The sequence below is a fragment of the Venturia canescens genome, chromosome 3 (assembly GCF_019457755.1).
Source record: "Venturia canescens isolate UGA chromosome 3, ASM1945775v1, whole genome shotgun sequence".
Classification (NCBI taxonomy): domain Eukaryota; kingdom Metazoa; phylum Arthropoda; class Insecta; order Hymenoptera; family Ichneumonidae; genus Venturia; species Venturia canescens.
The window spans coordinates 455,044-468,507 of NC_057423.1; the positions used below are offsets into that span (position 1 = coordinate 455,044).

General features: G+C 43.9%; 1 protein-coding gene and 1 long non-coding RNA gene across 2 annotated transcripts in view; one reads left to right on the forward strand and one right to left on the reverse strand.

Annotated features, from left to right (window-relative positions):
- LOC122407559 (ecdysone-inducible protein E75-like) overlaps positions 1–1,057 on the reverse strand; it is a 128,335-nt gene extending 127,278 nt beyond the window's left edge. Inside the window, exon 1 of the mRNA XM_043413865.1 lies at positions 434–1,057. Coding sequence (XP_043269800.1) covers positions 434–686 — 253 coding nt within the window. The 5' untranslated portion in view covers positions 687–1,057. The remainder of the gene's footprint in view (positions 1–433) is intronic.
- Positions 1,058–2,429: 1,372 nt separating this feature from the next.
- On the forward strand, positions 2,430–3,416 carry LOC122407849 (uncharacterized). The gene is made up of 2 exons (XR_006260298.1): positions 2,430–2,573; positions 2,882–3,416. It is a non-coding gene; the product is annotated as an uncharacterized lncRNA (long non-coding RNA).
- The last annotated feature ends 10,048 nt before the right edge of the window (positions 3,417–13,464 follow it).

Sequence of the window (13,464 nt, forward strand, 5' to 3'; positions counted from 1 at the left end):
CTCGGGCGAGTTATAATATCGTTAATATATCTCGTTTGTCGATCTCGGCGCCGCGTGAGACATCTCGAAAATACCGGTCATTCCGTATTCACGCTAAAAGCAATAAACAATAATACGGATATACTTGGTTGATTTCCGAAAATAAATAATATTCCGTGCCAGGTGGTTACATGCCGACTCGCATCAACAAGATTCGCAGATAAATATAGTGATAAAAGAACAAATCATAACTCGGATCGCGTATAAAAAAGATGATAAGTTGGTTGCTACGAGCGCGTGAAATAATTAAGAGACGAATATTTCGATGATGATTGAATATGGGAAAATAGGAAAAGAAAAGAAAAAAAAAAAAATTCCGAAACGTGTACGCTCTAGGAGTGATCAAAGCGATCGATAGGAGATATATAAAAGAAAAATAAAAAAAATGACTCACCGAGATCAGGAATGGAGCTAGTCGGTTCCTCGTGGTGACCTTTGCCTTCGCCAGAGGGCCTTGCCCTTGGTGGGGGAGGTGGGGGCGGGGGCCTCATGCTACTAGAGGTCGAACTGACGACGACCGAGGTCGGCGGTGCACTCGTTTGTTGCGCTGAATTTCCACCCCCTTGCCGCTGATTTCCACCATTCGCTACGATCCCTGGCGAACTTCCCCCACTTACGTTCGATCTCATTTGTGTCTGGGGTGACATCAAGACGGTATCACCGCGTCCACCTTGAGACGACGAGTGCTGTTGTTGTACTTGTTGCTGCTGTTGCTGCTGTTGCTGCTGCTGCTGTTGCTGCTGTTGCTGCTGCTGCTGCTGCTGCTGCTGCTGCTGCTGCTGCTGCTGCTGCTGCTGCTGCTGCTGCTGCTGCTGCTGCTGCTGCTGATGATGATGATGATGAACTGCCGAAGCTTGTTGCCCCGGTGGCCTCGGACACCAGCCATGCAAAACCCTTATGGCGCTTCTCACTTCCGCCTGCAACTCCGCCGCTCTGTCTCTCGCCGCGTGAGCCACTTTTGCCGATTTAAAACCCGCTTCCCAGCGGGTCCCACCCTTATTTTTCACTAAATTCACCCCACCAAATTATATCTCCGCGCCAACGACAACAGTCTCGCAGCTCCAAACACTAAACGTGTACTTACATAGCAAATTTCCGTACCGTTCGAATAAAGAATAGTTGCTAATTTTTATTAACCCTCCACTTTTATCTACATATACAAATGTATATTAATAATTGACAATTATTGCATCTCGTAGAAATTTCCACTTTTCCAATGTTAAAATGAGCCAAGATTCGAGCCGTCACGGGAGAAACTATTTTTGTTTTCCACTTTGCCGATCAAGCTCAGATCAAATTTCCGTTTATTCCACTCTTTTCACTGCAGTTCGGTTTATTTTTCTCCTCACAAATAACGTTTGAACACACACGGGAAAAAAAATTGAAATGCACGAAATTTTATAATCCTTCAAACGTAGTTTGACACGATTGCTCCCGCTTATGCGGAGACTTACGGCACCACTAAAATATTTTACGTTTTACCTGTTATTATTGCCAACACTGTGAAGAGAAATTTGTTTTGCTTTCCAATATGGTGCTTCAGTGCGAACCATACATTAAGATAATAAAAAGAGCAGACGAGTATAAATCTGGAAAAGCGGGACTAACCACTCAAACATCATTTTTTCTTCATATATCTCTCATCGACGCAAAGTGTCAAAAGCATTGTAGAAATAAAAAATATCCAAGTTCATTGTCGCTTTGTTTACTCGCGAGATGCATTTGCTCGAAATGTAATATACGCTTGAAGAAGACACACCCGCGCACACACACACACACACACACACACACGCGCGCGGGCACAGTTGACAAACGCCGGTCGCGATTGCGAACAATATAATCGCGTCGACGAATAAAAACAAAACAAAATCACACGCGATACCGCCGGGCGGCGACCGAAACAATGTTTCACCGAATTCAAAGTTCCGTTGTTGCGTCGTGGCTCATGGCCCGAAAAGCGAGTTGTTTTTGTCAAATGTTTTTGATCGGTTCGCCAGATCCGAGTCCGAGATGATAAACAACAAATGATTTCCGATCGTTTCTTCAAGCTCCGAAGTATAAAAGTTGGTGATGACTTAAAAAAGGAACAACACTGGATATAAAAAAAAGTGTTGAAAGTTTGAGACGGGGAACGCGCGGTTGGTCTCCGCGAGAGATGATCCCGAGGGTAACGCACCGCGTGCGAGAGTAAAGCGTCGTTTGCAGTCGAACCGAAAACAACAGTCGGTTGCGCGCGGTCTCGCGCGCGCCCCGAGCCGGTCTTTCTCTCTCTTTCTTTCTTCCCTTTTCTCGCTTCAACTCCGTGGCGCTAGTGACGCCTCCCACCAAGTCACTCCTCTCCCACCCGGACAATCGCTCATCTCGCTCACACCACCGATTCCGAGCGCGACCTTCCGTCCAGATACGCAGGAAGGAGGAAAAAATTAATTTTTTTCCTTCCTGTTTCCACGTTCGTTTCGTTAAGCTCTCTCCTCCGTTCGTTAAGCCTCAACCGCAGCTAGCCAGAGAATGGAATATCAACTTTTCTCTCGCAGGTATATACGCAAAATAATAAATTGTCAATAGAAAACGTTGCATGAAAATTTATCTCGTTGGAATCATGTTTTCTTTTTTTTTTTTTTTTTTCAAATTCCGAAACGACGAGCTTTCTTGGCGCAACGAGCGCGAGCGTTTTCATAATTTTTTTACATAGAAAGCTCATCGAAAGACTGCGACATCTCGGAAGATGTTCAATGCTCCAATAAGTGTTGCGGTTGTGATCCATTTCTTGATTTTGATATAAATACAAAAAAGAGCATGCAATAAAGAAAATTTAATATAGGTATACTGCTTTTACGAATAGTACTCGCAATGCTGAGGCGGGGCTGCTGTATAACGTCGTTGCTGGCAAAAGTGAGAGTGAGAGTGTCGATTCTCGACTCGAATCGTCCGTGTGCCGTCTGTCTCGCTCTCCGACCGCCGCGCGGCGCCCTCGAATAGCTCGAATCCTTCGGATATACGAAACGAAAGAGCACCACGCCGCAGCACCGCAGTGGCAGCACCGATGCATAAGCGAACCACGCCGGCTCGCCCGTCATTTTTCCCTTCCTCTTTCTCCCTCGTCGTCTCTTCCCCTCTCGTGCTTTTTTTTATTCACTTTGCTCTCGTTCCCACTCCCTCGACCCTGTCCTTCGTATACGGTTTCAAGGTTCTTCTATACCTATGTCGTTCCTCGCGCGCGAGCCTCCCTTACCCAATTCTACATTGCTTGCGATATATATAGAATGACACGCAGGAGACAGATATATTATACGAATATTCGAACAAAGAAAATCACTTTAAACGAGCCGGCCTGTTAATATTTGACCTATAAATTGAAAAATAAAGTTTTATTCACATTTTTCGTGTGCCGTGTTCTGCTGCTCCGCGGCCGACGAAAAGATTTTTTTTTTTGTGCTCGATAAAATAACGAATAAAGATTAAGAAAAATCGCATTTCGCTGAGCAGAGGTCGCGCGCGTAAATATGCATATATATATATAGGCAAACGCGCGCAGCACAGGCGCATATGCGTAACAAAGCAATTTCGACGCAGACTCGGTTGGGAGTGCTCGGTAAAATCGTCGCGCGCATACCCGGAAACCTCGCTCGTTTCCCCAATTCTCTAACGCAAGAAGCACGCTCCACCACGCAGCATTATTAGTCACCAGAGCCATTACTCGCTTTCTCGAATATACTTATACTACCTGCAAATCATCATTTACATATATCCTGCGCAGGAACTAAACTTTGAATTCTATTTTATTCATGAGCGTTGAATTTTTTTTTTTTTTCCGGTTACATACGCGCCCGCACTCGTCCAACGCGATTGATGAAACATCTAAATAAGGAAATCTTATTATCTCGTCTTGTCATCAATTCTTAATATGCTCTAAAATATTAAGTTGCCTATATAGCAGTTTGAAATTTCATTAAAGAAACATTGCGAACGAGGCTCGATCCGAGCGAAAGGGGAAAGGGACAAAGAGCGGGGAATTAATTAAGTCAAAAGAGCTTTGCGGTTGACCTAGGCTAGGCTGCCTCGTTGCGGCGACTCGTGTCGAAAACCCCAACCGGCGTTTCCTATCGAAATCCTCGTTAATATCCCGCGTTGGTTGCCGATCCGTTCTGTACCATGCACCGAATCTTCAACCGCGAAAACACGCGATGAGTTTTTGTAATATATCACGTAATATATTACATTATAATATACTTGATGAAGGATGTTTAGCAATATGGATAAGCACCACTATAAGGAGTATCGCGTAAATGATGCTCGCGAGCGAAAAATATGAGTTGGAATGTGTATATAGTTTGTTTGATGCGCGGTGGATGAGGTGGATGACGAAGACGAAGGGCCCGTGGCTAATGAGGCCCGTCCCTGGCCGGCGAGCGAGCCAGGGGTGGTTAAATGCGCGATCGCGGGTGCGCGAAGAGCGAGTCGCGGACGCGCGGGCGCGCTATCACATGGCCTTGTCCTTGAACGAGGCTCGTGAACCCGCGCGCGCGACTGACGCTTTTATCGATCAGCCCCCGCATCCCGCTTCGACGCACTCTCGCTATACACATATTTCGTACGCGCCTGCATGTATGCGGTATGTGCACCTATCTATTGCGATTGCACTGCCGCTTGTATCACCAACGTGCCAACGTGTGTGCGAGAGCTCGATGGGCGTTCCGTCGAACGTACGGCCGAAGCCGAAAGAGCACGAGGAGGGGGGTGTGAGCGAGGTTGAGAGAGAAAGAAAATCGTAGCACGAGTGTGGAAGAGAATATCGCGATAACGCGTTGCGCGGCCGCCTCACCCTGTGTACTCGCTGCTTCTTCTTGTCCGTGTCCCCCGCCGCTGGTTTATAAAATCTTCGGACCCTCAACGACGAAACATGTAAAATATTTTTTCATCGATTCGTGTCTTCGCAACGATCGCGGAAGGATACACGGGGAATAAAAACAATAAGAATAGATTAATGATCGCGCGAATATTCCCCGGCGAAATGTGAATGGTCGAATAGCTCGCGCAGAGAGTAAAGGAAATATGGTGAAGGGACGAGGATTAAAAGAGCTCGAAGGAACGCGCACACGCACTCGCAAAACAGAGACGCGAACGGGTCCTCGGTGGCTAGACGCAAACTCACACGTGTTCAAGCGACAGCATTATAGGAGAGAGAGAACGAGCACGCATATACATCGCTCGAGGCGAGCGTTGTAGGTCAACCAGACACTTTGACCGAGGTCAAGGTCTAGCCGAGAACTCGGAGTCTCGGTCGACGCAGCCTTGAATCCTTGTTACTCGTCAAGGTTCATCGAGTTTCACCAATAAATTAATAAACAAACAACATAAAAAAATATATATATATATTGGATGTATAAAAAAATTAAGATTTAGAGCCCAATGGCATTTGCAAGGGAAGAATTGCGACAACGATTCAAATACGCGCTGTTTTAATTCGTTTGTAATCTCGTCACAACTACGACGACGATTATAAAGAACTATATAACTCTTCCCGTTCGCGTTTATTTCATTCGTTGCTATCCGCCTCGTTTTTTATTCATCACTCATTGAATAAAATCAGAGAGTGCTCGGTGCGAATAATAAATTTTAATTACTCCGAGGGTAGGTACGAGTCTCGTGTGAGGATTTCACACGCGATGCAACCAGCAACCTCCTCGGCGACGTCTTCGTAGTCTCGTCGTTGCGGCTCGAAACCGGCTGAAATATTGCGAATTATACGCAGCCTGCTGCTGCTGCTGTACATCTCCCCCCGCCCTTTCTCATTTTCTCCATATGCATTATTTAGCTCTATACGCGTACTCGTGCCCTCGTGCGTCGATCCAGTAGATGAACTCGAATCATCGGAACCGGTCTAGCGCGGCGTGTGCGCTTCGATCGAAATGCCGGTTGAGTGGGGGGGGGGGGGGGGGGCAAAGGTACTCGGCGTCGTTCGCCTTCGACCGATGCTCTCTCAGCCATATATAGAGCACAAACGCACATATACCTAGCCCCCGATGAGCAGCTCCGTCGCGCGGCGGTGTATGTTGCTCGATGCGATTCTCGTTGTATTAGGTCGGGAACTGAGTGAGACTCGTTTATGTAGCACGCATCGTGCGAGCTAGAACTGTGATTAGGGTGGGGGGAGCACTTTTATTCCAGTCCACCCGGCAACTCAAATACGCCCATCAATTTATGCCCTGCTCGTATATACTATAAATGAAACTTACCCGCGACCGGTCGAGCTCGACCATTCGCCATTTTAATAAATATCAACTCGCTCTCGCCGGCACGACTATGAGATATAAATATTTTTTCAATTACGGTTCAATAATTTTACAAGTAAACTTAAAAGTGAAAAGCTGCTCTTATTAACCGCTCCCTGAACAGTAGTAACTTTTTGAATTAAAAATTTTTAAAAGCTCCAATATAGATATAGAAGGAAATGCCGGAGTGTACATATTTATTTAGCTACGAGCTCTCGCAAGATGATCAATTGCTTTGCAAAACTAACGGTTCCGGGAAAAAAGAATTTTCCGGAAATGGTCGTTCGCATAATAACGAAATTCGGATATGAAGACGCACCGCGAACGTTCAACCTCATTTCCGAAGGTGCATCATTAATCTTTCGCTATACGCGCCTAAAAAAACAAACTCCTGATGACAAAAAAAAAATCTTTGTTATAGCCTTTGAAATTCGTTTACCCTCAATTATAATTCAATGTCGCTCGAAATTTATATAACCTCCGTGAAATTTTCAACGTTCGATTCGCGGAAAGAGATAAAGTGAGCGGGAACGAGCGAGCAGAGAGATTTTGTGGTGCAGCGAGCTGCAGCAGAGTCGCCAGGACGAAGAAGGTGCGGGACTGGTTCAAGTTCACGCGGAGCTACCTCTTTCTCTTGCTCCCTTATTATATAGCCACATGCGCCTCCAAGAGACTCGAGCAGGAGTCCAAGGCCGCCGGTGAAAGCCTTCCTTGTTCGCTCTTGCGACGAGCTCCGCACAACTATAGTATATTTCAACGATAGTGATTCGTGTCCGCGTGCTACATAATTTACACCCAAAATTCGAATTTTAATTAATGAATTACGCCCGTCAACTCCCAATTCATCGCGATCAACGCATTTTCCGTTACATTTTTCATTTGTTATAAAAATTAAATGACATTCTGCTTTTTATACCGCACCAATTTTTCAACACAGTCGAGTTGATTTTACAAAGTGAACCGAGCGTGAAAGTTTCTTAAGACTAATTAGACATCGAGACTCGTATAATTAGATCGCGACCCACTGACAGAGAACAGAAAGACGTGTGACGCGCCCAGCACGAGAGTGATAGTGAAATTGACAGACCCTTTCAAAATATATTTTCTAATCTGCGTCTTTCTCTTTTTTTTTCCAAGTTTTGAACAATCCGACAGCTGAGTTTTATTTTATAATAAAATTAATTTATCAAATAATCAATCGCCGCCCGCTTACTTATAATATAAATAATGATGGTATATACAGGTACTACAAGCGAAAGAATTTACTTTTCTTGGTCAAGTTCGTCGACCATTTTCAAGGCCGCGAACCCTCAATTTCCGAGCCCACTTTCGTTTGTTCCTTTCGTTGCTCTGCTGTTCGGTTATATCGTCGTTCATTGAATAAAAATGATTGAAAAAAGTAAACGAGTAACGATAACTCACTAATAATGCGACGTTGCGTGTATTCGTCATGCTAATAGAAAAGGAACGAAACGAAAGCGAGAGGATCGAGCATGCAGCCGAGAGAGTTTTAGAAACCGAACCTCAATGTGGCCCGAGAAAAGTATTAACGCGATGCGCTCTATGGCCAACGAAACGTAAAAATTCTCAGAGAGTTGAGAGAGAGAGAGAGAGAGAGAAGCACAGAAACTCCACCCTAGAAAAATAATGGTAAAGAAAGCGAAATCTCGCACGGATATGCGTTTTTTATTATGCTACTCACAAACGAAAATACTTTCCAACTGCTATCTCCGCAGCTCTATATGAACATCTAAATGCTCGATAATTATAACGTGCATTTCAAACTTAAACGGGTATGGATTCCGAACGCAAGTCGTCCAGGAGAATTAAGAAATCATCGTCTTTGAATGAGGTTTCACTACGCCGGAGTTAATTGATCTCGAGAAACGCGGCATGCACAACGAAACGCACAATATAATTATTTATCCTACATCTGTTGCAGCAGATTCAATTCTTTGGAGAAAAAAATGCTTTCGTTCCGAGGCAAGATGCAACGATCTCATAGGTGTCACGACCCAAATATAGACAAATTTATATGCCGAGAGCTCGTTCTTTCACTTTCTATGGAAATTGAGAGCGAAATATCATGAGAAAATAAATAGAAAAAATCGTCATGTCGAAATCCAAGAGGTCGAAATATAGTATTATTATTTATCGGGATGTGCGAGCTTCAGTTAAAAACGTTTGAATTCTGCTGATATGCCTCACGAAAAAGCCTCGAAAATTCAGAGACCCGGTAAGCCCGAGTGTTGGCGAGTGAAACGAGAGTGCAAGTTGTGGATGAGGAACGGAGAGAGAGAGAGATTCGCGCTTTCACCTTGGCTATCGCGGGACACGCGCGCTCGGTGCCATCGGACCCAAATTCTACTCCCCTCTCTGCCTCCTTTACTTTCACTGTTTCCCTCCTCAACGAAATTTTCGCTCGCTTTCTTTACTCTACCCTTTTCATATACTTATTTTTTTCTTCCTTTTGCTCTCGCGTCTCAACTTGGGATAGTATACTACGCGCCATTGAACTAGTGACCTTCATACGAAAACCGGTCTTTGTTTGAGGCCCTTCGGCGCGGTGAACGCGTTTGCTATAATATATATATATATATATATATATGTATATGGGTGCACGCACAGTCTCGCCGCCTTCGGATTACAGTCATGCTCACTTAAAACGCACCGCTTCTTTTTAATACTTTATTACACGAGTACGTCTTTCCGCGACAGAGGCTTTTTCGTACCGCTATAGCGGACCACGAAAGAAAAGTCTGAAAATCGCTCGGTTCTCGCGTCCGATCGAAACGCAAACGAGTTCATTTGGATGGAGTTCATTTGTATTTCAAGTTAGCGTGACTGTATACGGCCAGCAGCACGGCCTTAAAGGCTCATAGGGCCAGTCTAGACATTCACCGCCGGCAGTCACTTGCTCTGTTTTTATTCCTCGACCTTTCGCACTCGTCTAGATTTTTGTTCCTTCGCGTCTCAATTATTCTCTTTTACGTTTGATCCTTTTTCATTGTTTACAGACGAGAATAAAAAATCACTTTTCATCATGGGAATAAAGTAATTCCTCTTATAAAAATAAGGGAAAGAAAATTTTTTTATCTCATTCCGAATGAGCAAAGATTTTGAGAATTTATTCAATTCGCCTCGTTCGTTGCAATTAATTCGATTAATTTTTTTTTTTCTCGCTTCACACGATGACAATTGAGAGTGAGCAAAGTTCATCTTGGTGCGTTGTTGATTTTTGTCGTGCAGAGAATTAATTGAGAGAAAAATAGCGTATCATTGAGATAGGCTGGCGCAACAATCCAGAGCTTTACACGACTGGCGATGACCGATAAACTCGCCGCTGCTGCAAGGTTGTTACTCGATTCGACAAACCAATCTATTGTCAGACTCGCTGATTCTCAGCAAAGTGGGGATGGGGTACGTTAAGACGACCGAGGCTTATGAAAATGTTATGCTTCGAAACTCGCTCGCTTTCGCAAATAATATATACCGATAACATTCTCATTTGCTGCAAAAATTCATTTTTATATTTACGTATGGGCCAACGTATTAGGCATCAACTTTGGGACGACTTGATCGCATCTCGTATCGTAGGTGATTTTTTCGAGAATCATTTGTCGCAATATTGGGAATGCCCGCAGGGTCGCGATATAAAGAGACGTCAACGCTTCAAAACGAGCGCATTTGGATCCAGCGTACCTCACGCAGACTCTCACGTAATTATTAATTGTTCTCAATCGATTATTATTTTATTCCTGATGGTTTTTCCTCATTCTTTTTCCGGGGCCTCTCAATTTCGCGACGTATCGGAGAAAAAAGTATCCACCGTTGTTTCCTAACACCAATTATTCACAAATATATGACTTGATTGCCGCCGCGTTCGTCAGCAAATTGATAGGCATTATCAGCTCCTCCTGAGCTTGACATTGAACCTGCTCTTATCAACCGCGATTATTTGGCACACTGAACAAAGCGCAACCGGATTAAAAAAATCATTCAGAGAATATGCATCCGTTTTTTCGATGGCGAAATTTGTAACGTTGTTTTTTTTTTTTTTTTTTTCATTAAAATACATCACTATTTCGACGTACGCTTTACAACTTTCATTTTCACGTAAAATGGCAGCTTCCATTTTCAATCTATCGTACGCGCGAAATAGTGTACCTTAAAGCATTATCAACGTGCGCACCTGCTTTGTTCGAGACGACACGTATACAATTTTCTTTATGTATATAGAACAGCGAAAATCATGAAGAGGGGGTCGTCATTTTTATCGGCGTGACATTGAATTGATTCCGATTCGACGATTATCGGGCGGTTGCTTTAATCTCGCATTCATTTTGCAGTCATTCTCAGCGGCATTGATTCTTTATCGGTTATCTATGTAGAAATGCGGTCGAAAATAAATTTACACGCCCAATCAATGTGAAATAAAAAGTTGAGAAACCCAAGAGTGTCGAAAATTTACTGCTTTCATTGAACATCGATAGAGCGCAGAGAATATTGGTGCGAGCTCATTGAATTAATTATTTTTTTATCAAAGCATTCTTCCTACTGCTTTGCCCTTCACCGGGGGGGGGGGAACTAGAAAGATTATCGTATCAAGTATAGCAGCGAAAAGTTTTTTGAAATTTTTTATTCTGACGAATACGCGGAGTTGGAAGAATGTTCAATCACGAATGGAGCGGGGCTTCGGCTGCGGGGTGCACGTGACGAAACCGTTAATGAAACAAACGGAGAACGAGCCATGACCCTGCGGTAGGTCGAGGTACCAAAAATAGAGTTTCTCCGCGCGCGAGCGGGTCCATGCAAGCCGAAGTGCGATCGCTCTCACTATAAATGTGTGCGTGAACCGAGGCTGGAATAATGCAACTATTCATTATTCTCCCCTGCGCGATGAGAAAAAGGGGCATTCGCTCTTTGTCTCGCTTCCTCGCGCGTTGGTGACGATTTTAGTTTTGTATTTTCCGGGGCAAAATGCGTGTGAATCGACGAGGGGAATCGAGCCATTAAAATGGGATCGATGTTAAACCGAATAATGGGCCACAGGCTACTCACCACCATCGGATAATACACATTTTTTTTTTCTTTACACCTAATAATCTAATCATATATATATATATATACTTATAGTAAACGGTCATTATTAAAAATGAACTATATGAAAAGTCCGGTTGATTGATTTTCGCGTGTGATGGGAGGCTTCGTAGAAATATTAACAAAAAAAACGTAGCCAGGCGCGACGCTAGCGTAATTACAAATAAATATTGTATTTCACTCGGTTCATGTTTGCTAGCTACACTTTTGTCCCTGCGCTATCGTCGTATATCGCTCAGAGGTAAAAAGGAAGAAAAAAGTTGCCGCGCACGAATGATGGGGTTGGCTTATCAGTGCACACACGAAACGAATGAATGCCCTCTGCGCATACAAAGTGCAACGCTTACGCAACTGTATATACCCTGCTCGAAAAGACTGTAATATCGATGAATTTTACCAGGAAAGGTCGTTGAGTTTATTTTCGTATGCCCATTTCCATTTCAGACTACGATCGAAAGTCATATTTAACTATATACCCCATGCATTAATGCTGAATTCATAAAGATAACGTAATATAAGTATATTTATATAATAATAATAATCGGCTATAGGTGAACGTAATTTATGGACATGCGCAGTCGAGATGTTGATATAATGGGTAAGAAAAAAGATTTTACGTCTCGCGCTGGGCAAACCTAAGAAATATTTCGCTCACAATTATTTCAACAGTTTGGCTGCTGCATATATTATTATTTTTTATTTCTACACAGCTCAGTACACGAAAAGCCACGGTCTCGTATAGGTCGGACAAAGGGGAGACATATGAGTTGTAAATATTTAACGTTGAGGGAGGTCCGTGCATCGCTTGCTTAGAGCGGGTGAAGTTGAATCGAGTTTTTATATCGTACACGAGCCAATGTCATCGAGGTTCTCAATTACGTAAATAAAATAGTGAGAAAATGGGATTTTTCTTATGAACCATGGAAAACCGACCCATCGCAACAAAATATAATACAAACGCGCTGCGCGGCGTCGCATCGAGATGACAAATATAGCTCTGGTTGTCGGATCGACCAGCGAAATTTGTCTCGACTCGTCCCCCTAATCCAGACACAAATGCATCGCAGGCTTCGGTAACTCGTGTATATTTAAATATATATAGAAAATAAATATTCTCGGAAAAAATCTGTGAGACGAACGAGCAAATGAAAATGGGCGAGTGCCTCTGCTCGTATATTTCACGTAACGCAGCTATTGAGTGCATAGATTTTTTCAAAATTTCGGTATACATACAGCTCGCGATTGAAAAAAATGTAAGAGTATCGAATCTGCGAATCATCGTTCAATAATCGCATATCGCGTCATGTCGCGTACAGTATATATATATATAGGTGTATACTTGGAAAAAAAGAGAAAAAAAAGTCTGAATGATCGCGAGATCTTTTCCATTATAGAAAATTGGAATGATATCGCTATGCTGTTGAAATACGCGATGATGAGATATATATACATTTTCTTTTTTTTAGAAGCGTAGCAGCGTACACTCCGTGTAAATAATGTTGAATAACGGCGACGTCGTCAGAGCTAGACAAAAAAGTCATTCGACGAATCGCTATTTTTGCTTCAAGACTCCCTCGTTTACACCCCCACGATCAGGACGTTTTCTTTCTCTTTCTCTTTCACCGGCCGGCTTTTCCGCACCCTCTTTCCATCTCACGTCTGGTGGATAAGTGAGATTATAGCGGAGTAGGCATTATACATAGATGGAAGAATGAGCCGCGGAATGAGAGAAGCGCGTCTAGCCTTGGGTGGGCGCGTGCGGGGGTTGCTATGGTGATATATAGATTTGCGCGCCCCCTATCCCGGCGCGTCGTCGTCGCCGCGACGACGACGCATATCCCCACCCCGGCATTTATTTCCCCCGCTCTGACTTGGGTGCCTCGTCTCTTTCTCTCGGTTCTCGCGACCGCTGTACGAGCATCAGGAACGTGACCCCGACCTTTCAGGTGGATGACCTCCACTGCACCGAAGGGGTTGCGCGCGCAAATCTCTCCCTTTCTCTATAGCTTTTCCCCGCCGTTGCTCGAAGGAGCTCCAACTTACGGAGCCGCGA